The sequence below is a fragment of the Podarcis erhardii genome (assembly GCF_964252035.2).
Source record: "Podarcis erhardii genome assembly, chromosome: 9".
NCBI lineage: Eukaryota > Metazoa > Chordata > Lepidosauria > Squamata > Lacertidae > Podarcis > Podarcis erhardii.
The window spans coordinates 20,588,240-20,612,069 of NC_138512.1; the positions used below are offsets into that span (position 1 = coordinate 20,588,240).

The following is a 23,830-nucleotide window of genomic DNA, read 5'->3' on the forward strand; positions in this document are numbered from 1 at the left end:
TTATTATTATTATTATTATTATTATTATTATTATTATCCAAACCAGATGTACAGTGAGTCCAAAATGGCCTTGAAGGTGAAGTAGGGAGGCCTGGCCCATAGGTCAGAGGTTTGTCAACCCTGTGCTAAGCGAATAAAGTCATGTTCCAAAAAGCTGTCATTCCAACAGGAAGATGTGGGGACTTTCAGGAGTTGATTTCAAGCAGCTGCACAATCTTGATGACTTAGGAATTAAAAATGGAAAGTCAGAAAAAAGAGATAGAGGGTGAAGACTTTTGAACTAGAAAATTGCAGGAGCTGATTGAGGTGACTGTGATCCGAACATGGCTTGTATATTGCTGCTTTGTTGGGAAAAGCTTCTAGTGATTCCTGCATTCATCTTCTTCCGAACTGAACTCTTAGGTGTAATTTACAAACTGTGAAGTGAGGTAATTTTACATGCTTTTGTTCTGTATTCAGTTAGCAGCTTGAACCCTCCATGTCGGGCCAATGGGAAATAATAATTTCACTTTTCTCATTGTTTATGCTTCCTTTCTGCATTTTGACACTAGGTGACATTTGCGCACATAACAATGTTAGGCACAAGGCAAATGCGCTTTACCTTTCAACAAAATCTTCACAATGTTGTCACATTGTGCCTGCTAGGCTGCAAGAGTTGTTTAAAAGAGCCCAATAAACCCAACAGCCTGGAAGTTTGAAGGCTTCGAAATATATGGAACTTCTTCCTCTTTGGTATAGCCAAAGAGAATAACCATCAGGGACGAATCAACAATGAAACTAATGAAGGTTAAGCTTCAGGGCCGCTAATCCTGGTGGGGTGCCAGAAGCATCTTTAGTCCACACCATGACCCAATTAGAGTCACATGACTCAATCTGAGTTGTATATATTTGTTGTATATATTTCAACCATCCCAAAGTTTGAGAGTCAGTAGCACAGATGTTGTAAAGGTGTGCTGATCTGCCGTGGAACAAGCCTATTGCAGAAGATAATAGTGGCTACCCAGACCCAAAGCTGTCAACTTACAGATTTGAAAATAAGGGACCAGCAGCCTCGAAAATAAGGGATCAGCAGCCAAAATAAGGGATTTTCCGAGCACAGGTATGTTCGACTTCTGAGCCCCTCCAAGCCAAAGGCAGAAAGCCCAGCCAACAGCCAAACGAAGCCTCAAGCGGTGGTTCCCACAGCGCAGCAACCCGGCAAAGGGGATGCAGCAAGGAAAACCACCGTCACCTCTCTGCTGGGAAGCGCTGAGCAAAGGCTAGTCCCCAGGCAATGCGGTCCCCAGGCAATGCAAGCTCCACCTCCCCAGTCGTTCTTAGACTCCTTATTGGGTGAGCAACACAGCCAAGCAACACAGTTGGAGCCTCCCTCCTCCCTGGCCGGCAGGGAGGGAGGGAGAGGAGCTGCTTCTTTTGAAACCTGGGAAATTTAAGGGACATCATCAATAAGGGACAGCAGTGGGACACAGCGCTGGGATAAGGGACTTTCCTGCCAAATAAGGGACGGTTGACAGCTATGCCCAGACCTCATTGCTGGTTGTGAAAGGGCTTCCATGATGGTTCAAGCTTCAGGGCCCCCAAAATGTAGGCCCATCACTGATAGCATTGAGATTCCTGCATTAGGCATTTATGTTGTGAACTGCCCTGAATCTATTGATGAAGGGGTGTGTATGTATTCTAGCTAACTAACCAACCAACCAACCAACCCAAAAAATAAAAATAAATAAATATTGTATATGCCTGAGGTCTTTTTTAAGATACACAGTTTTGCAGCAGAACCCATTTATATTATATTTATATTATTATCACTGTCCACCTTCTAAAGTCTAACATAAGAAAAGCTCTGATAGATTGGATCAAAAGTTGCCCCCATGATACTATTTTGAACCTGGAGAGAGCATGGTGGAGGTTCCCACCTCCCTAGCTAAACAATTCCTTCCAATCACAGACTTGCCTAAGTGTAAGTCTGTATGCCTTTCAGGGGGGTTGAAGTAATAAATGTGTTATGGATAATAGTTTAAGGGGACAGAAGGATGTGCTCAAACAAGCACCAATAGATTGTGCCTTTCAAATAAACCTAAAAAATCTAATAAGGAATAATTGTTTTGTAGAAATACAGTGGTGCCTCGCAAGACGAAAATAATCCGTTCTGCGATTCTCTTCGTCTAGCGGTTTTTTCGTCTTGCGAAGCAAGCCCATTGACAGCTTAGCGGATTAGCGCTATTAGCGGCTTTTAGCGGCTTATCAGCTTAGCGGATAAGCGGATAAGCTGCTTAGCGGCTTAGAAAAAAGGGGGGGAGGGGAAAAGTCGGAAAAACTTGCAAGACATTTCGTCTTGCGAAGCAAGCCCATAGGGAAATTCATTTTGCGAAGCGCCTCCAAAACGGAAAACCCTTTCGTCTAGCGGGTTTTTCGTCTTGTGAGGCATTCGTCTTGCGGGGCACCACTGTATTATGGACACTGTTGCTATTTTGTTTGCTATAATCGTTTGAAAAACTAAAATGGGGCGTATGGTATTAAGAGGCTATAATGGACAATAGATGCTGGTGACTTGTTTTCCAGCTCAGTATGTGAACATGCTGGCTATGTAACTTGGCTTAATAAACCATAACTTGGCTTATTAAGACAAAATATGTATGAGCATTTTGACTGCACGCACGGCCACTTTGCTCCTTCCTTTGCTGTGAACTGATTAGCCTGGACATTAATTGTGGTCAAGGATGTTAAACTCAAATGACTTGGAGGGCAACTCCCCCCCCCAAAAAAAATGCTTGGGAGCCACAGTATTCTCATAAATAAATGCAGGTCCCACCATCTGAACACAATGCATTCCCAGGAAATAATTTGTTAAGTGAGCATTCACATAATGAGCTGATGAGCCATTATTTCTTATGGGAACGTTTCTAATTCCATGAGCTCTCTTCCTGCAGCCAACTAGCAAAAGAGAGGCAGAGGACAAATCTGATTTTGTCTAATGTCTCCTGTTCCCTGATTTGTCTGAATTATCCTGCTTGGTGATTTGTCCGTATCTTTCTCCCCACTCCCTCTCTCCATGGTTTTTGCCTTAAAATGGCAGCCCCTAGCCAGCAAAGCACAAAAAATTAAGGAAGTGGGCAAACTCTGGCAGTTTGGATATCTGAATCAGCCATGTGTGCAGCAAGGTTTCGGCATAATTTGTGTTTAGATAAGCGAATTTTCGCATAATGAGCAGGTGGATAGTGGGACCTGTGTGTATTCTGAGTGAGGTGTGGTAGGATTGCATTGCGAATTCTAACTTCTTAATGTTTTCTATTTCTTGTGTAGTTAGTTGGATCACACTCTGGATAGGTTCACATGCAGGAATGAACTCTGTGCCCACACCTTTACCTTGTCCTCCTCCCTCTACACTTCCTTATCAATTGATTACTTCCTGATTGTTGGTAAACCAGTTTGCCATTGCATCCAAACTGGCAAACTATGGCATGTACCTACGTTGCAGAATGGGACTGTAAAATAGTATTTGATCTTACGGTGTTACACTGATTTGCAAAGCAAGCACAAACCATAGTTTGCCAGCTTGGATGTAACTGCAAAATATGGTCTGTGGCAAATGGCATGGTCTGCAGCAGATGGAGCACAAAAGTGAAAGATGGATAGGGAGTTTGAACAAGGCAGCAACTGAGTATAGGGTTTGCTCCTCTAGTGTCAAACCATGGTTTGCTGTTATATGTGAACAGAGTTTGCGAATGCAGTTGTATATTTCCCATTAACCCAATTTGAAACATAGTTTGAAGGTCCAGACCACTTTTCTCTATATAAAAAAGAGCTTTTTCCAGATCTTCATGTGCATGTATTTTCTTGCCCGTGTCAATCCGAGACAACGCATTACAAAAGCATTTCTGAATTGTACCAGTGTACTTATGTAAGTCAAGAGATGGCATGAAAATCAACATTATGCAAGAATTTCCAAGTTCAGCAGGCTTGGTTGGAAGAACATGCTGCCTGCGCATTTTCCTCCGATTAGTCAAATGAATCGTCAAAGTGACAATTGCATAAGATGTGGCTTTTTTTTTTGCAAGTACAATCTTTCCTGCATTTAAACCTGAAACATTCCAATTTTCCTTGCTCACTTCCTTTTTATATATATTAGGTCCTGTAACCGAAGTCAAAACAGATATCTATGTCACCAGTTTTGGACCTGTTTCTGATGTAGAGATGGTAGGTATCACTCGCTTTTTTTGATTTTGTAGGGTTGAGGTGGCGGTGAGGAAATGAACCCCAGTAATGAGTGAACGACTAATTCAGATGCCTTTGTGCACTACTGTCAATCATGCAAAGTAGGGAAGATTAGCAGCAGCCTAATTTTCAGGCTATTTTTAGATGTGGCAGCCTTGATTCTGGTCCTCCCATGCAGGCTGGATTTAGACCAATGTGTGTGAGTTTTTTTGGTTTTTGTTTAAATCACTTTCAGCAGATTTACACCAGCTATGGAAATGATATAGCCAGTTCTTTGGAGAATAGTCACCCCAATATAACCTTGTTGGATTTGAAGGACAACAATGGCAGGAACAGAGGCATTGGATACTGGCATCAAAGACTTAGTCTGAGCCATGGAAGTCTGAAGTCTATGAACTGTACATATTAAGCAAAAGAGGTCCATTTCCCTGAGTTGCCTCATTTTGCACAATTTATACTACTCCTTTAAGTCACAGGGAGGGGCAAGAAGTTAATGCAGAGCTATAAGGCTGTGCCCACAGTTACTAGAAATCTTATTAATCTTCTGATGTTTCATCAGGTATTGCTTGTTCTCATTCCAACAGTAAGGACTATAAATCCTCCCAATAGATAAACAAATACAGCGGTACCTTGCTTCTCAAACTTAATCCGTTCCGGAAGTCCGTTCCAAAACCAAAGCATTCCAAAACCAAGGAGCGCTTTCCCATAGAAAGTAATGCAAAATGGATTAATCCATTCCAGACTTTTAAAAACAACCCTAAAACAGTAATTTACCATGAATTTTGCTATCTAATGAGACCATTGATCCATAAAATGAAAGCAATAATCAATGTACTGTACTATAAAATAAATAAGAAAGTATTGTAGATGATAAAAATTAAAATTAAAATTTGTTCTTACCTGCACTGATGATAGTCATTGTTTGGAGGGGGGGCTTTTATCCATTTCCACAGTCACACAATCAATCAATCAATCAATCAATCAATCAATGAGTAGATGAACTGGGTTCCACACAGTCACAAAAACAAATTAACTGAAAAAGCCTCAAAAACAAAAAACGCAAAATAAATAGCAAAAACAAAAGCGCCAAACTTAATCCATTCCGGAAGTCCTTTTGACTTCCAAAATGTTTGAAAACCAAGGCGCAGCTTCTGATTGGTGCAGACGCCTCAGAAACAACAGCTGACAGCTGCATTGGATGCTCAACTTCCACAAAACATTCGAAAACTGGAATACTTACTTCTGGGTTTTCGGTGTTTGGAACCAAGGCGTTTGAGTACCAAGGCGTTTGAGAACCAAGGTACCACTGTAAGTGCAAGCTGAGGTTCTCAGGTAGTTGAGTTTCACACCCAGTTCCATCTTCCACACATTTTCTCTCCTCCTGCTTGGAAGTCACAGCAAATGCTTAGTCGTGACTCTAGTCTATGCCTTGCTCTTGCTCAATCTGTGCATCTTCCAGTGCATGTTTTTCAAGTGCCCAGTGATTTCACAATTGGTTCGCTAAGGTTTCAGACCTAGTCACATTTATTTGGGACTTGATTTCAGCTGAAAACATCAGCTTCGTGTGCATATCCTTTTCCATATGGACTTGCCCTCTCTGCTGAGGTTTGTACGCATTTGCTCTGGAGCCTCTTTGCTCTAGATGTCCATGTGACCTTTGCAGTTCACATAGGGTTCTGCATTAAGCCATATGCATGCACCTATAGATCTTTATCTACACACACACACACACATTTTTTAGTCCTGTGAACACATTTATGAAGGCCATTGGAAAGATGTGTGTACATAAGTGGTGTCCAAATAAAGGGCTGCATGATCATTTTGTGACATGCTACTTCCCATTTGGATCATCCCATCTGTGTTTTATTTGTTGAAATTAGATAATATTCCTTTGATTTTGGCTGATATAATTAATCATGTGGCCCACTGCATATTTTAATTTGTCCATCTGTTTAAAAAAAATAGCGTGGACATGAAAACCATTAACATATGTTAATGAATTAATCATTCTGTTTCCAGTTCTGTGCTAGAGTACAAGTTTAATTGCGTGCTTCTTGCCATTCTATCAGATTATAGTAATTATTTTTGATTGATTTAATATGTATAGCAATTTATTTATATGACTAATGTGGAAAATTAAAGTATTAAAGGAGTACATAGTTCTGTTTAATTGATAGAAATGTGTTCAGGGAGTTTACAGTTACCAGTGACTAATTTGTCCTTGAGGGATATTCATGGAAAGGATATGCTTATAAAACATATTAAGTTTGTGTCTCTTCCAAATTACTGTAGGAATACACGATGGATGTTTTCTTTCGTCAGACGTGGGTCGACAAAAGATTAAGATATGATGGTCCCATCGAAATTCTAAGACTTAACAACTTGATGGTTACCAAAGTGTGGACACCAGACACTTTCTTCCGGAATGGGAAAAAATCTGTCTCACATAATATGACAGCCCCAAATAAACTATTCAGAATCATGAGAAATGGTACCATCCTTTATACAATGAGGTAGTTGATTTATCTATCTTTCCGTTCTTTTATTTTACTTTGCGTGAGAGAGGCAACACATCATTCTGGGGCTAACTCCATTTTGTTCCTTATAGGCTCACCATAAGTGCTGAGTGCCCCATGAGATTGGTTGATTTCCCAATGGATGGTCACGCCTGTCCTCTGAAATTTGGGAGTTGTAAGTCACACAGACCTTCTCTACTTAACGTCTTATGTATGAAACTGGTCAGATAATATCCAGAGCTGCATGGCTTAGGTCAATTGAAATTAATAGCAGGGGATATCACTGGACTGGCTGAGAAATGGCAGCTTAAAACAAGGGAGAAGGGAGTTGGGAAAAGCTCTGCTGTTTTGCTTCTTGGTGTTGGCTACTGTGTGGTACCCACTTCTGCCATTTCTCCTTGTTAAAACTTTGTGTGTGTGTTAAAAACAACCACCCCTCAGTGTTTCTCTATCCCTGCTTTACTCAAAGCTGTGCTGCTATTTAAAACCACCATATCAGTGTTTCTTCATCCCTGCCTAACTCAAACTTCTGCTATTGTTTAAAATAGCCGCCCCCCCTTTAAGTATCTCTCCCTTCTCACTGTACTCAAAGCTCTCCCTCATCCATTTCTCCGCAGCTCATGTGACAGAGATAAAGGTTGTGGAGCCCTCTAATATTCCACAGTACAATGTATTTCACTCCTGGACCATGTGTTTTCTTCAACGTTCCAGGTGCAATGTAGTAATTTAGAATATATATATTTCATTAACAAGAAGACACCCATATGTGTACAACACCCATCAACTGAACTTAACCTTCTCTAAGTGAACAAGTTCAATGGCAGACTTGCTTTTTAAATTCTGTTTCATCTTAAAGATCCAGTAACATATCTCACAATGGGGTGTGTGCACAAAGATGGCTGAGGGGGCGATCTGGGTGTAAAGAAGAGCTGAGAAAAGTGAGGAAGGGGGAGGAAATGTGGGATGCAGGTAAAAATGGGGTGTTGCAAAAAAAAAGAGGGGAAAGGGGGCAAGGGAATGGGAGAAATGCAGAATGGAATGGGGTGGTGGTTTCACAACTGAATGGAAGGTGAAAATGAAGCTAATTGCTATGTGTGGCTTGAGGAAGATTCAGGAGTTTACCAATAGGGTAGTTTGTGTTCAAGAGGAAGTTGCACAGAAGGAGGGAGAGGAGAAGGAGGCATGGATATAGGGGTGAAAGTGAAAATGGCTGTAAAGTGGAGTCATTGCAGAATTGAAGAGAGAAACTGCTTCAGAAATTACAGGGAACCAGGCAGAGGGCCTTCTCGGTAGTGGCGCCCTCCCTGTGGAATGCCCTCCCACCAGATGTCAAAGAGAACAACAACTACCAGACTTTTAGAAGACATCTGAAGGCAGCCCTGCTTAGGGAAGCTTTTAACGTTTGATGTATTACAGTATTTTAATATATTTTTTTGGAAGCCGCCCAGAGTGGCTGGGGAAGCCCAGCCAGATGGGCGGGGTATAAATAATAAATTATTATTATAAATTATTATAAATGGGGTTGGGAAGGTGAAAAATTAGCTTAGTAATTGTATGGGGTGGGAAGAGGAAGCTCTAGGGGTTAATATGGGGCGAATGGCAGTGGTGGGTCTGGCAAGCAGAGCTGAGCAGCGGTTCACTCCCTAGTAAAATAAAAATAAAAATATAATTATTAAGGTGACTGGCTAATCAAAGTAAAAAAACAACAACCCTGAAGTGATCCAAAGGCCTGTTGGCATCCATAGGACAAGACCCAACATTTTAATTGTATGTATTTCCTCCCCCCCCCCCAGATGCATATCCAAAGAGTGAAATGATTTATACCTGGACAAAAGGACCTAAGAATTCAGTGGAAGTTCCTGAAGAGTCTTCTAGTTTAGTTCAGTATGACCTGCTTGGGCACACAGCATCCACTGATACTGTTAAATCCATTACAGGTAAGAATCTAGTTGGTGATCATCAACTTAAGGGGTGGAGTTAGCCATTTAATTTCGTTTTAGCCAAAGATGCTTTGGAAATCTCAGTGTAGCTTAAGAGGCGTAATAAGCATATGACAAATCCTAGACCATTTATCTCCAGGCTTACACTAAAGCAGATAGCCTGTTGCTGCATGCTGTTCTGTCTCTCTTCAGAAAGCAAAGTGAAAATGCTTGAAAATGCAAGATTGTAGCTACCGACATATTTTCATAGCTGTGCTGCTGGCAAGTGTTGATCTTTGTGATTTATCATGCTACAAATTGCATGCAGATTGTCAAACTAAATCCCTATTAGAATTGCTGCTGGAGCAAACACATTAAACATAACAGCTATTACTGCTGGGTTGTTTTTTTAATTTTTTAAAAATATTTTTGTGTAGTGATAAAAAATAGCAACAGGCAGCAGTGTGAGAAGTGGCAGTGCTTAAGATCTGTGGGTGTTTTTGTTTTTCATTTTTTAAAAAATGATGGCTGTTGGTTGGTTATATGATTGTATTGCTAAACGCTCTATTACTGGTGCAGTTTGAAACATGCTCTCGCAGAGATCACGACAGAATTAAGCAACAGAGGGAGCAGATGTAGGCGACAGATTTCCGAGTGTCGTTATTGATAACAAGATGAAGCAATATTTTCCTAATGTATTGGATATTATCTGTAAGTGAGATATCACTGATCTATAATGGAATATCAGGCCAAGATTCTTAGATTGCTCCTTAAGAAGGTGTCTCCATGATCTTGGCAAAAAATCTCAGTATGTAATTATAAAACAACTAGATCCTGGAGTGTAATGGACTTCCCAGCAAGATACCTTTACATTTCCTTCCACTTCTTTTAAAATTGCGTTTGAACAGCAGCCCAAATCCAGAATGATGGTTTCATACCAGAATTTCCACCAGAAGGCTCAGGTTGTTTATAGCTTTCCTTTAAGTGGGTGGGTGGTACGTGGGAGGAGAAGATGGGCGGAAGTGAGGCAATTAATTGAGCATTTTGATCATGCTTTGGGTTTTGGCAGGCAATTTCTTTTCACGGTGTGGAATGAAGAAGATTGATTCGGTTCTATCCTGCACACAGTTGCACTTTGGAACAGACCTGACCCACCACAGGCTTAATAAACCTCCTGTTCTTAATGCATGCCCTAGACTGAAGAAACAGGGATGGAAAAACAGTGACAGGCAGGTGGCCAGCTACAACACATCTGGTCAACTATGTTTGGCTCTGTAGACTAGGACATGAGCATGGGAGGAGGCATGCAAGCCTGCAATATGTTTGATAATCCTTAGCTCTTTACTGTCTTGGCTTTGAAACTCATTTGCTCTTGTGCAGCATTTTTGGGTAGGCCCTAAGCCTGACTCCTAGGGACGCAGGTGGCGCTGTGGGTTAAACCAGTGTTTCCCAACCTTGTGCCGCCAGCTGTTTTTGAACTACAACTCCCATCATCCCTGACTAGCAAGACCAGTGGCAAGGGATGATGGGAATTGTAGTCCAAAAACAGCTGGAGGCACAAGGTTGGGAAACACTGGGTTAAACCACAGAGCCTAGGACTTGCCGATCAGAAGGTCGGCGGTTCGAATTGCCGCGACAGGGTGAGCTCCCGTTGCTCGGTCCCTGCTCCTGCCAACCTAGCAGTTCGAAAGCACGTCAAAGTGCAAGTAGATAAATAGGTACCGCTCCAGCGGGAAGGTAAACGGCATTTCCGTGCGCTGCTCTGGTTTGCCAGAAGCGGCTTAGTCATATTGGCCACATGACCTGGAAGCTGTACGCCGGCTTCCTTGGCCAATAAAGCGAGATGAGCGCCGCAACCCCAGAGTCGGTCACGACTGGACCTAATGGTCAGGGGTCCCTTTACCTTTAAGCCTGACTCCAAGTAGGATACAGAGCCATTCCATTTCTATTCAGATGGACCTATAACCACCTCACTTCATTTCCCCCCTCCTGCTTTGAGCATTGGACTGGTCCCAAGGTCCCAAGCATACTTTCCATACAGCCACTATTATGGAAAATTTTCCATTGCAGGCCCCACTGAAATGTATGGGTACTCAACTACACAAGCCCAGGGAGATGCTTCTGTGCCGTCCTCATTCATTTCAATGGGGTTTAAACGGGAGATCTTCACCTGGTGAATAACAACTATGTTTGGTATTCATTGGCTAAAAAAATCAATGAAAGGAAGACATTTTCTTGGTGCATCTGTTGAAAATATAATCCTGAAGTAGCAATTATATGTTTTCCAGATGCTGCAGTATCAGAACAGGCAGCTAATATTTTACTTATACTTATTCCCCCCTCCCTCCAGCGTATACCTACATATCTTTATGGTACGTGAAAGTATGAGGGATGTCAAACAGTCCCTATTATTTCATGTTTTACATCCCACCTCCTGGATAGTATTTTAAGATCTACTTACTTTCCCTGGACTCAGTATGGCTTTTGTTTATTATTATATATCCTGTTCTTCCTATGTGGAGCTTGGAGTGACTCATGTGCGCTCCCACTGCTGTCTTAGCTAGGCTGAAACTTCTTTCACTTTAGTGAAACTTCATGTTTTCAGAGTCAAATGAACTGAATGCAATTTGAGTAGCTGGAGAATATGTTAAAATAAATAAATAAATCTGGGTGTACGGAAAGTTTTTTTTTTTAATCACTTTTGGCTTTCCCCCCCTTTAAGGTGAATATGTCGTTATGACAGTACACTTCCACCTCAGACGAAAAATGGGTTATTTTATGATACAAACATACATCCCATGCATCATGACTGTGATCCTCTCCCAAGTTTCATTTTGGATCAATAAGGAGTCTGTTCCTGCCAGAACTGTTTTTGGTAAGTCTCACCGCTGACTTTGTATGTCTTTTTAGTCTTCTTGAGGAGCCCAACTGATTTGAATGAGAGATTTGGCCAAGTAAGGAGCATGCCCTCAGGCTCTGAATCTGTAATGTCAGCTTCGCTGATACAGGCCCCTTTCTCCTCCTGGCTTGGCAAGAGTGAATTGAAAAAGCAATTAGGAAAATCGATTACGCGATATTAGAATGAAGCACATTAAAATGCAATTTGAAAGAGGATGCTCCAATTGACACTGAAAGCAAGAGGAGACAAACGGCATGGAGGCAGCGCACAGGGAGCTGAGGGGGAAATCTGGGTTTCTGACAAAGGAGAGGAGAATACAGATACGGCTGAAGCAATTTTCTAAAGAAGCTATCTTTCTAAACCTCAGCATTGCCATGCATTGGAGAAGGATTAATCAAGTGGAGACCATTGAACCAAAAGACCTATTAAGCAGTACATTTCAGAGAGAGATGAATAAAAGAGGTTAAAATTAGGCCCGGCAGGGGCAGACTTTCCATCTGAAAGAGAAATCTGAATATGTATGTATTACTTAGCCCTCCTCCGTTTCATCCCAGCAAGAAATCGCAAAAGAAAACTTCAGTGGCGCCTTTTCTTGTTGAGGCTGTAGAAAGGTAATAGGTTTTACAGAATTGAAAGTGCTTTGATATAGATCCATTTTTGCTTGCGGTGCATAGATTTATCCCCACCTAATCCTATGTTGTCTCTGCTCAGACAGGTTCCCATAATAAATTAAAGCCTGATAAATAGGTTTTGTCAGAGATGACGTTGATATTTCATCAATGTTTTTATGGCTCTGCTGTTGATTTTGTCCTTATATGTTGTACTCCACCTTGCTTGATTTTTACGAAAGTGCAGATTATTAAATTCATGCATAAAAAAAGAATGGCGGGATGGATTCAGAAATCCATATTCGGGCAATGCCTTTATTAGGCTAACCAAAAGGTCACAAAAGTTTCTGAGTTGCCCTGAACTCCTAATATGACTCAATCAGTGTTTCCGAAACATGGGTGTCTAGCTGTTTTTGAACTACAGTTCCCATCATCCCTGACCACTGGTCCTGCTAGCTAGGGATGATGGGAGTTGTAGTCCCAAAAAAGCTGGAGACACAAGTTCAGGAAACCCTGATTTAGAGGGTTGGTTGGAGACTCTCCCTCACACACAGACACCCCACACAAATGACCTGGGAGACAGGATTCTAAATTGGAAGAATTTTTGATTCCCTCCCCCCACCCCCATGGCTGACATGACTATCTTTAGTGGGATAGTTTTTGTATGTGCACCTAGCAGGCAGGTGATGATGTCTATGCTGTAATGGGCTGTGATGGGTGGCTGTCAATTACGAAGGGGGTTGGCTTACCAATACCAAGTGGAGTTCAGAAGGTTGCAAATGATCCATGGTAACTTAAATAACATTGTTGCCTTTGACTGTCCTGTATAAGTAAGGCTGATGAGCATTTAGCAATGCGTTTGCTGTACTGTGTGTGTTGCCAGAAAACTGTTTGTTGTAGGATGGGTGCTGCTCCTGCAGGCAAGCTTCTTCAGGTCCACAAAATGTCATCCAAATGCCAGCCTGTATTTTTTCCCTTATTTACCTAACAAGCCTAGAAGTGTCTACTTGGAAGTCCCACCTAACTCAATGAGGCTTACTCCCAGGAAACCAGGTATTGCAGCTTTAATCTAGACACCCTTTCCATGGAAAATCCAATCAGTTAAAAAACCTTGTTGTTGTTTAGTCATTTAGTCGTGTCCGACTCTTCGTGACCCCATGGACCAGAGCACGCCAGGCATTCCTGTCTTCCACTGCCTCCCGCAGTTTGGCCAAACTCATGTTAGTAGCTTTGAGAACGCTGTCCAAACATCTCGTTTTCTGTCGTCCCCTTCTCCTTGTGCCCTCCATCTTTCCCAACATCAGGGTCTTTTCCAGGGAGTCTTCTCTTCTCATGAGGTGGCCAAAGTATTGGAGCCTCAGCTTCACGATCTGTCCAGGGCTGATTTCCTTCAGAATGGATAGGTTTGATCTTCTTGCAGTCCATGGGACTCTCAAGAATCTCCTCCAGCACCATAATTCAAAAGCATAAATTCTTTGGTGATCAGCCTTCTTTATGGTCCAGCTCTCACTTCCATACATCTCTACTGGGAAAACCATAGCATATGGACCTTTGTCAGCAAGGTGATGTCTGCTTTTTAAGATGCTGTCTAGGTTTGTCATCGCTTTTCTCCCAAGAAGCAGGCATCTTTTAATTTCATGACTGCTGTCACCATCTGCAGCACCATGACTGCTGCACCATCTCCCACTGCCTCCATTTCTTCCCCTTCTATTTGCAAGGACGTGATGGGACCAGAAAACCTAGTTGCCAATAAACCATTGGTGGTATTAAGTCCCCATTTGAACGCACCCTGAAGGGATACATTTGTAGCAATAAGCCATCATTTGCTGGTCTTTGTGCTCAAAGGTGAAAATGCTGAAAAAAATACTTTAGAGTTTCTGTGGATTTTTTTTTTCTAGCTAGCAGTCTTTAGCAAGTTTGGAAAATTCCATCGTTCCAAGAAGTACAGTTCAGTGTTTTCTGCTTTGTTTGTTCTCTTTCCCATCAAAGGAGCTTCAGGCTCCCAGCGGCCTGCCTTTGTCTTGTTAGATTTGATTATATGAGAAGCAGGGTCTTGCGCAGCCATTCAGATTACATTTCTCCATCTTCAAGCAGGCATGAAGAAGCTCTTTATATTTTTAATGTTTACAGAGACCCAGCAGCTTTTGTCTGGGTGAAAAGTTTTCAATGGGAAGCTCTTATAAGTACAGCTGATGCCAAGAGCCAGGGATAGCTAATGTGAGCCAGTTTCATGTAAAATAAACATGAACAGTGGTTCAGGGTTTCATCTTCCCCCTCCCTTGCAAAAAATGCTTATGAAACAGTGAGATGTTCTAGGTGTGAGACTAGAGGAGGGGCAAGGGCCAGCTAAGACATTTCTCTGTCTGAGGTGACTATTATGCCATTCTACTCACCAGAAGCAGACTAATCAAGTGTCTCTATTTTCCAGGGACAGTCCCAGATTTACAGAAGCCGTCTCGGTTTCTAATCGGATCCTGGAATGTCCCACTTTTCCTTAGACAGGGGTGCCCAAACCTTTTCTAAAAGGGCCAGATTTGATGAAGTGAACATGCATGAGGGCTGACCAAAGTTATTGAGCTTTTTTTAGGATTGAAGTTGCTGAGCTTTTTTAAGGATTTTACCCCAGGACAGGATTAGGCCACTGAAATGGACTTTGGACATGCCAAAATAGGATGTCCCTATTTTCATTGGAGAAATGTTGGAGGATATAGTTATGTGACCGCGAGCCAAGGAGATAAGTAACTATACAACCTTCAGAAGACACCTGGGAAGGTTTTTTTTTAATGTTTAATGCTTTATTATGTTTTTATATGTGTTGGAAGCTGCCCAGAATGGCTGGGGCAACCCAGTCAGATGGGTGAGGTATAAATAATAAAATTATTATTATGGGATAGGATGTCCCTATTTTCTTTGGAGAAATGTTGGAGGGTATGCTCTCTTTCCATATTCCCAGTTGAATCTCATTCCTGTGGAAAGATTTAACAGATAAAGAGCTTCCTTAAAAAGTGCCAAGTGATAATCCTGCCATTTCCCCTCCAAGCAGCAAGTGAATTGTTCCCATTAATATCGATGTCACCAGTTCTATTTGGATTATGCGAGGAATAAGAACAGTCACAGTTTAGGCTACAACATAAATATATTAGCATTCATATGCCAATTAGGCAATCTGATACTCTCTTTAAAAAGACTTGAGTTTTTAATGAAATACACGATAGGATAATACTTAACAATTAAATATCCGGGGAGCACTTCTCTGCTGTGCTTCTGTGTATATACCCAGAGAGAATCAGAAGGATTAGCAGTAGTCTTTTGTTATGTTTGGAATTACTATTTTAATCTGAAAGGCCCCTTCAAAATAAAATGTGTAAGTTCCCAAATAAAGGAATTGTCTTCCAGTAGGATACAATCCTTGTCTACATGATGCAACACAATTCCCCTATACTGTGCTTTCTGCCTGTACTGCCCAACAGCATGAGATCTGGAAAGTGGCTGCCTCTTGGAGGCTGCCAGAAGGGAAGCAACTCTTTGGGGTGATCCCTCATGGATCTGAGGCCAAGTCTCCAAACTTTTGCCCTGCTGGACACAGCAAGGTTGGATGCCACCCCCAAACTCTGCTAAGCTGTGGCAAGATTCCAGGGGGTTCCAGGCGCTCACCCAGGGCCTGTGTTCACATGAGAGTTAGGATGTGTCTTCATAAATACTGTTTAGTTACACATATTTAAAACCTTTAGTCAGCATGGTCAGCTCAAGAGGGGCTTGTTCCCCACAGCCATACAGCACTGGAGTCCAAGGTATCTCACCCAGCCTGCCTTCAGCCAAGATCTCAGCTGTCCCCAAGCCTCATGCCAAAGACCCCAACCTCTTCCTCCATATCTCTGTTCACACCTCAGGGCGGGGGGGGGGGGAGGGGAGAGGAAGGACAGTTATCGTGCATTGCCAATGGTCCTCAGCGACCCTGCATTGTTTCTTAGTGCCCCCAGTTTGGCCAGATAGTTGATGTTGTCGACTGCTGAAACCTGGCTTGCTGATGTAGTGTGTGCCCCTTACAGTATCCGATCTTTATTTTATGAGGTATCTGGCCTGCCATTGTTAGAGGCACCAATCTTGAGTAAGGAAAGTTGCTTCGAAATGAGAGTTTTCTACCCAAGATCCCTTGGGCTCAGCCTCATTTCAATGTACTGTAGTCTATAATAATTTATTATTTATACCCCGCCCACTGGGAGCCAGTGTAGATCTTTCCAGTGTAGATCTTTTCAGTGTAGGTCTAGCAAATGTTGAGGTCACCTCCTCTCTGCTTCCCCATACTCTTGCTTTTGATACTTCTCTTAATTTCTTTATTCTCTTCTGCATCACAAGGCAGATGTGAATGTGCATACCAAACCCACACTTCAGGTGATCCTGAATCCACATTAAATATGTTTTTAGATGTGCTGTCAGATGCCCAGAGTGGCTGGGGAAACCCAGCCACATGGGCGGGGTATAAATAAATAATAATAATGTCTCAAGTGTGCATTGTGACACAGATACAGTTTTGAAAGTGTACAGTCTAAATACAAACTTTCCATATACAGCTTTCCTTTTGCTGTAATGAGCACATGTGTGCATGCACACACATGCACATAGCATTGCAGAACACAGAGAGCCTTTCCCCGAGGTGCTTATGCTCTGTACTAATTCAAGCTGCAGCCTCAGTCCAAGAGCTGTAAGTGGATTGTTCCATATCATTAGAGCTATATTACAGAACTGTCAGGAGGAACACTGTACTGCTGTATTTGATCACATACCGCTGTCTCCTTGGCTGCTTTATTAAAATGTATAGTCTCTCATGTTATTTTAAAGCAATATTGAGTTCATTCTTCCTCTCTGCCTTCTGGTGGAGAAAGAGAGAGAGAGAGAGCCATAAACAGAATTTGCAGTGGAATCACTGTCATTTAGAGCTCTGAGCTTCAGTGGAGCCTTTTAGGTTTGCAAAAAATAGGTTTTTGCCTTTAGTACTTTTTAACACACACACACACACACACTCCTTGGATAAAACACTTTAATTGCTATTGGGGTCAGGTAGACCACAACTAAGCAAGATTTTTAAAAAAGCAATAACAAGATGTATTGGACCCAGGGTTTCAATCTGTGGTGGTATGTCTTTAAAAATACAATGGAAAATCATATAGCACATAGCACAGCAGGTTTCAATTGCTAAAACAGGCGGAAAAATCATCAGTTGACTGGTCCACCAAGACCCTTATCAATTTCCAAGCATGAAAACTTTTTTGACCACAATCAGAGTTCTAAGCATTCTTTCACCGAAGTAATGACTCCATTTTAATGTAAAATTATGAATTTGTTTTCAGTGCTTATAATGAGTGCATGCAACTGTATTCAGATGATATTAGGGTGTGTGTGTAATGGCAGCCACCATGTTAATTCCCATGATGTCTCATGGATCCTGGCTATCTCTAGTAGCTAGGAATAAAAATATGGAATGGGTGAGGCCATAGTTTTAACTTCTGCATTAATCTAAAATAGTTATGGTGCTGTTAAAGGAGAGTTTCACCACACTGGAGTAACTTAGACATGAGCAGTCAGTGTGGCATTGTGGCTAGAAGAAGAAGAAAAAGAGTTTGGATTTGATATCCCGCTTTATCACTACCCGAAGGAGTATCAAAGCGGCTAACATTCTCCTTTCCCTTCCTCCCCCACAACAAACACTCTGTGAGGTGAGTGGGGCTGAGAGACTTCAGAGAAGTGTGACTAGCCCAAGGTCACCCAGCAGCTGCATGTGGAGGAGCAGAGATGCGAACCCAGTTCACCAGATTATGAGACTACCACTCTTAACCACTACACCACACTGACTCTCCAGTGAGTGCTGGACTAGTACCTGGGAGGCAGAGGGTTCGAATCTGCCCTTGACCATGAAGCTCGTTGGGTGACCTCTCAGCCAAACCTACCTAGAGGCTTGTTGGTTGACCTCTCATTGCCTCTCAGCCAAACCTACTTTGCAGGGCTGTTGCGGGGATTAACTGAGGAGGGGGAGAACCATGTATGCCACCTGTCATGGAGTGGCTGGATGATAAAGAGTGGTAGGAAGCATCAGGCGGGAGACCCCCATGGGAAACCCCAGAGGAGGAAGGCTCAGAGCCAGGAAATTGACGGAGGTCAGAGGGAGAAGAGTGGGAGGAAGGATTGGAGGCTGAGAGGCAGCAGGATAGAGTGAGCAAGGAGAGTTGGTGACCGGGAACTGTTCTGACTCAGAGACTAAAGCAGAGGGGGTGGGGGCAAGAGGCTGCAGAAAAAATCCCTGGAGCCTGCCTCTCCTACTGCGACAAGCTCCCCTCTCCACTAGTCTCCAAGGATATGCAAGGCGATGTGTAGAGTGGAGCAGAGATTACAGGTGCCCAGGTGAAGTTTGAGACTGCTTGGAAAACATCCGGCAGAGGAGGAGCCTTAGAGGAAGTGGAAGGTGAGGACCGCCAGTCCTGGAAACTAGCAGAGCAAGTGCTGCTGGGAGTGTTGCTAAGTTATATGGCATATTCTTGAAGAAAGAATTAACTGCACTAATAGTCTCTGCTTCCTGTGTGCTGACCGACATCTGGAACCAGCCCTGACACTACCCTGAGTTCCTTGGACAGGGAAAAGGGATATGATTGCAATCAATCAATCAGTCAATCAATCAATCAGTCAATCAATCAATCAATCAATCAATCAGTCAGTCAATACCTCACTCATGCAGTGTTTCACCCTCCCCACTTTAATTTCAGCTGGGGTCTCATTTGTCTCAATGCTTTTTAACGAAATCCTCAAATGCACACCCCCCCTTTGGTAAAGAGAGTGTTGAAAAGCTTCCAAACTATTTCAACTTGCGCCATTTTGTATTTGGCTATGGCCCCAAATATATTGGAGTGATTTATTTTTTAAAAAATTGATATGATTCTCAAATGCAGCAGCGTTGCTTTGCTTCTTTTCTTTTTACAGGGATAACAACGGTTTTGACCATGACAACTCTGAGCATCAGTGCGCGGCATTCTTTGCCCAAAGTCTCCTACGCCACTGCCATGGACTGGTTCATTGCCGTGTGCTTCGCCTTTGTCTTCTCTGCGCTGATTGAGTTTGCAGCTGTCAACTATTTCACTAACATTCAGATGGAAAAAGCCAAAAGGAAGGCTGCGAGATCTGCTCCTGAAGTTCCAGTGACTCCTATGCAGAAGGAAAACTGTGCAGAAGAGGCACCCACGGTATTTAGCCTATTTAATATGCATTAAAACGTGACTAGTGAAATGTTGACCGAAAGTGCATTCAAAGCTGGGTCAGGGTTGAAGTGCATAGTAAGCTTCCATTCTAGGGTGGTTTAACCCATCTTGCTCTCCATTGTCCTCTAGCTTCCTTTGAGACTATTACTTTTGTCCACAGCCTAGACTGCACCCTTACTTAAACTGACTTCTTTGTCATTTCCCTTCAGTCTTACATTTCAGTGTTACTTAGTGTTACTAAGTGTTACTACAGTAACATTTCAGTGTTACTAAGGCAGAAAGCAGTGCATCTGCAACACCAGTAGCAATTACAGTGGTACCTCGGTTTTCGAACGTAATCCATTCCGGAAGACAGTTTGAGTTCTGAAACATTCGAAAACCAAAAACTCAACAGCCGAAAGCTAGGCCTCAGGATCTTGCACTCAGTGGAAGCTGTGTGGCATCTTCGACTTCTGAGGCGTGTTCGAAAACCGAAGCATGTACTTCTGGGTTTATGGTGTTCAAAAACCGAAATGTTCGTCAGTGGAGAAGTTTGAAAACTGAGATACCCCTATACACTCTTTTTCTCCCCTTAAAACCAGACCTCTTTGCTTTACTTCCTTGTTGCCATTTTCCTAGATAGGCAAGGAGGTCTGAAGGTCAAAATTATATATGTTAAAGAGTAGGCAGCTCCATGTAGCATATTTAAACTTAAAAGTAAGCTTTTGGGGCCCTTATTCAGATCAGGATCACTGCTTGTGGCGGAGAAAGGTTTATTTATTATCTCCTGTACCATCATTCCCACCCTCCCAGTTGCCTCCATGCTCTAAGTAGCAAATGGAAAAAAGCTCCCATGGGCACCAATGGGAACGTCCACTTACCTTTCACTACTTGGTGTCAGGCTGATTCTGGGGGAAATCATAGTAGGAAAAGGAACAATTAAACTTCCCTTCTTTGCATGCTGTGGTCTCAGTCTACATTGCACCGCCATGATTACTTTACAGATTGGATCTGGACTTGTTGTGGGGTTGGTTTCTGGGACTGACTCCAACCTATGATCCTGGGACTCATGGTGTGACTCTTCTGTACACTTTTAACCAGGATTTTCAAAGCTAGAAAGCTTTGAGGCTTCTCACAATTCTATCTTTCAAATTGGTGCCTACCATGTGTCAACAACATTTTGGAAAATCCTTTCCGAGATCATTCTTTGGGCTGCATATTCACAAAAAGTTTCCCTGGCCCAGTCCAAGGAAAGTGGATTGGATCCTGCAGGCAGAGATGGAATTGTATACAGTCCTTGTTTAGTGCCATGTTTTAAGGGTGCGATAAAACGAACAGGAAATGCAGAGGCTTTTATTTTCATTTGACGCATCTGAAGGAAATTACCCTCCATTAAACTGTTATCGGAAGCAGACATCCACATGAGACATTGGTGTGTAAAATGAAGCCTCACCTCATTTAGGCTGACCCTGAGATAAAGCCACATCATCAAAGTGCTATCACACCATCTGAACTGGCCGTCAAGGCTGGGCATCAGGCTGCTGCCTGTACTTTACACTCGAACTCAAAATATTACAGCAACAGAACAGCTGCCATATCCAGCACATGCTCAGCTCAGGAGTGAGGAACAAGGGTTTAAGATCCATCCCAAGCGGAAAAGGTTCCTTTGCCAATCAGCCAAGAAGAGAGACGCAACACGGCTGATAAATCCAACATGTCATGGAGCTCTAGTCTCCTTCTTCTTCACTCCCAGCCCCCACAGTTAGTGTTCAAAGTCTCCCCTTGGGATCAGTCCATCTCCCCAAGAATACTCCTGGGCATGATAATATAGCATCATTCCCAAGGGTATTTTATTCCCAGGAAAGCCACAAGATTGCTGCAGCCAGGCAAGATGATGCTTGATGTGGTGGCAAGCTTTTAAAAAAGGAAGAGGGGAGCAGGAAAGGAAAAGGAAAAGCGCTTTGACTGCCCCATATTAAAACATCAGCAGAAAAGAAGAAGTACATAAGTAAATAGGAAGCGAAAAGGACATGGATTTGCATATAATATGAAAATGTGTATGTATAGATGTCAATCCAGATATAATTAAAGGTAAAAGTGTTATGTAGTGAAGTTTCACCCTGGGCCAACAGGGGGATACTGTACATAGTTTTCCCTCAGGTCCGCGTCAGTTATTTTAGGCGGGAACTCTGGGCTGTTGTTGTTACAATGTTGACAGCCGGCTGCCTATAAAAGCAGGCCGGCTGAGCTGTTTGCAGTCAGTTCTATTCCAGCTTACGAAATAAAGAGCTACTTGGAGAAATCGCTGTGTCGTCGGCTATGTCAACCCACAACTTAACACTGGCGACGAAGGTGGGATGGATGGACATCAGAGCACAGCCAGATGCGGCCAGCCTCTGAACTGAGCTGAATCACAGAGCGAAATCACTGAGCGAAATCACTGGACAGAACCAATTCAGAGCTGACTGTTCTGGCTAGAGCACTGTGTTCCATCCATCGCCCTTCACGCCGGCATCGGAATCATGGCTGCACTTGTGCCTCTACCGCCGTTTGCGCCAGCCTCTGAATCATGGGATTCCTACCTCGCTCGGTTCGACTGCTACCTCCAAGCCAACGAGCTGACAGCAGTATCAAAGGATCGTAAGCGGGGCCTATTCCTCAGCCTCTGTGGGCCTGAGGTGTTTGAGACGGCCCGAGCATTGGTTGCGCCCGAAGCAGTCCAGGCAACACCATGGGACACGATCCAAGAGAAGCTCCGCAACCACTACGCACCAAAGCCGTCCAAGATTGCTGCCCGCCATGCGTTCTACCACCGGAACCAGGCAGAGGGGGAGTCAATCAACAACTACACCACCGCCCTGCGACAGGCTGCAATGCACTGTGAGTTCCGAGACTTAGACGATGCCCTGATGGATCGAATCGTCTGCGGGGTCCGGGACATCCATCTGCAACGGCGTCTCCTCGCCAAGCCAGACCTCACGCTGCAGAAAGCCATTGAGGAGGCTGTGGCCTCAGAAGCTGCTGAACGCTCCGCCCAGGAGATCCGCAAGTGCAGCAGCCCGCGTCTTGCTAGGGAGCCAGTTCCGGTGCATCATGAAGAGGCCAGCAGTCATGAGGCATCCTCCAGTGAAGGCGATGACGTGCACCAGACAAAGCGGGAGCACAGGAAGTTCCAACAGAAGTCCAAGGGCCAACCGGAATGTGCCGGCTGCGGAGGCAACCATTCCCGTGCCAAGTGTCGATTCAGAGACGCCATCTGTAGGAAGTGTTCCAGAAGGGGCCACATCGCTAAGGTCTGCCGATCGGCTCCGTCTGACACCCCCCCTTCATCGACTCACAAGTCCAAGCCTTCACTCCAGTCTGCCAAGGGAAGTTGTTTCGCTCTCACCAACTGCCGCTGCCCGTCTGGAACCACGATTGGCCAAACCGACTCGCCTACGCGACGCAAGCTGAACGTCACGGTGCTCATTGAAGGAGCTCCATGTGACATGGAGATCGACACCGGGTCTGCCCTGTCCATCGTGTCGTGGAGCACCATCAAAAGACTGGTACCCAGAGTGTCCAAAAGGCAACTCGACTCTCACCGCGTACACCTGAGAGACTACCAGGGAAATGACATTCCCGTGGTAGGCGTTGGCCGGTTCCGGATCGCCTTCAAGGATTTTTCGGGCCTGCTCCGGTTGGTGGTGGTCGAAGGTCAGCGGCCAAGCCTCCTAGGGCTAGACTGGTTTGATGCCCTCGGCCTGGAAGTCACCGGCATCAACTGCATCTCTAACGCAGAGACTGAGGGTCTGGTCAAAGACTTTGCCGAGGTTTTTGATGGCACCTTGGGGCAATATACAGGTACGCCCATCTCCTTTAGCCTTGATCCACAAGTCGCCCCCATCAAGCTAAAGCCACGCCGGGTTCCCTTTGCTCTCAAGGCTAAGGTGGACGAACAACTGGACAAACTGATCGCCCAAGGAGTTTTGGAGCCGGTTGACCACGCCAAGTGGGAAACCCCCATCGTCACGCCTGTCAAGCCAGATGGGTCGGTGAGAATCTGCGCTGACTACAAGTGCACGATCAACAAGGCACTTCAGCAGCACGCTTATCCGGTTCCTGTTGTCCAACACCTGCTGCATTCCCTGGGTGAGGGTAAGGTCTTCGCTAAGCTGGACCTTGCCCAAGCCTATCAACAACTGCCAGTCGATGATGCCACTGCTGAAGCTCAGACGATCGTCACCCACCGGGGGGCATTCCGTTGCCGCCGGTTGCAGTTCGGGGTGAGTGTGGCTCCTGGCATTTTCCAAAGCCTTATGGAGCGTCTCCTGCAAGGGCTTCCGGGCGTGGTACCATATTTTGATGACGTCTTGGTGTCTGCAGACTCACACCAGCAGCTGTTCGAGCGCCTCCGTGCCGTGCTGACCAGGTTCCAAGAGGCCGGGCTCAAGGTAAAGAGGGAGAAGTG

The 23,830-nt window shown here is 43.9% G+C and overlaps 1 protein-coding gene across 1 annotated transcript in view; it reads left to right on the forward strand.

Moving 5' to 3' along the window:
* Positions 1-23,830, forward strand: part of GABRA4 (gamma-aminobutyric acid type A receptor subunit alpha4) — a 65,459-nt gene that overhangs the window by 25,080 nt on the left and 16,549 nt on the right. The window contains exons 3-8 of the mRNA XM_081875828.1: positions 4,130-4,197; positions 6,508-6,728; positions 6,824-6,906; positions 8,525-8,668; positions 11,373-11,525; positions 19,127-19,386. Of these exons, the coding sequence (XP_081731954.1) occupies positions 4,130-4,197; positions 6,508-6,728; positions 6,824-6,906; positions 8,525-8,668; positions 11,373-11,525; positions 19,127-19,386 (929 nt within the window). The remainder of the gene's footprint in view (positions 1-4,129; positions 4,198-6,507; positions 6,729-6,823; positions 6,907-8,524; positions 8,669-11,372; positions 11,526-19,126; positions 19,387-23,830) is intronic.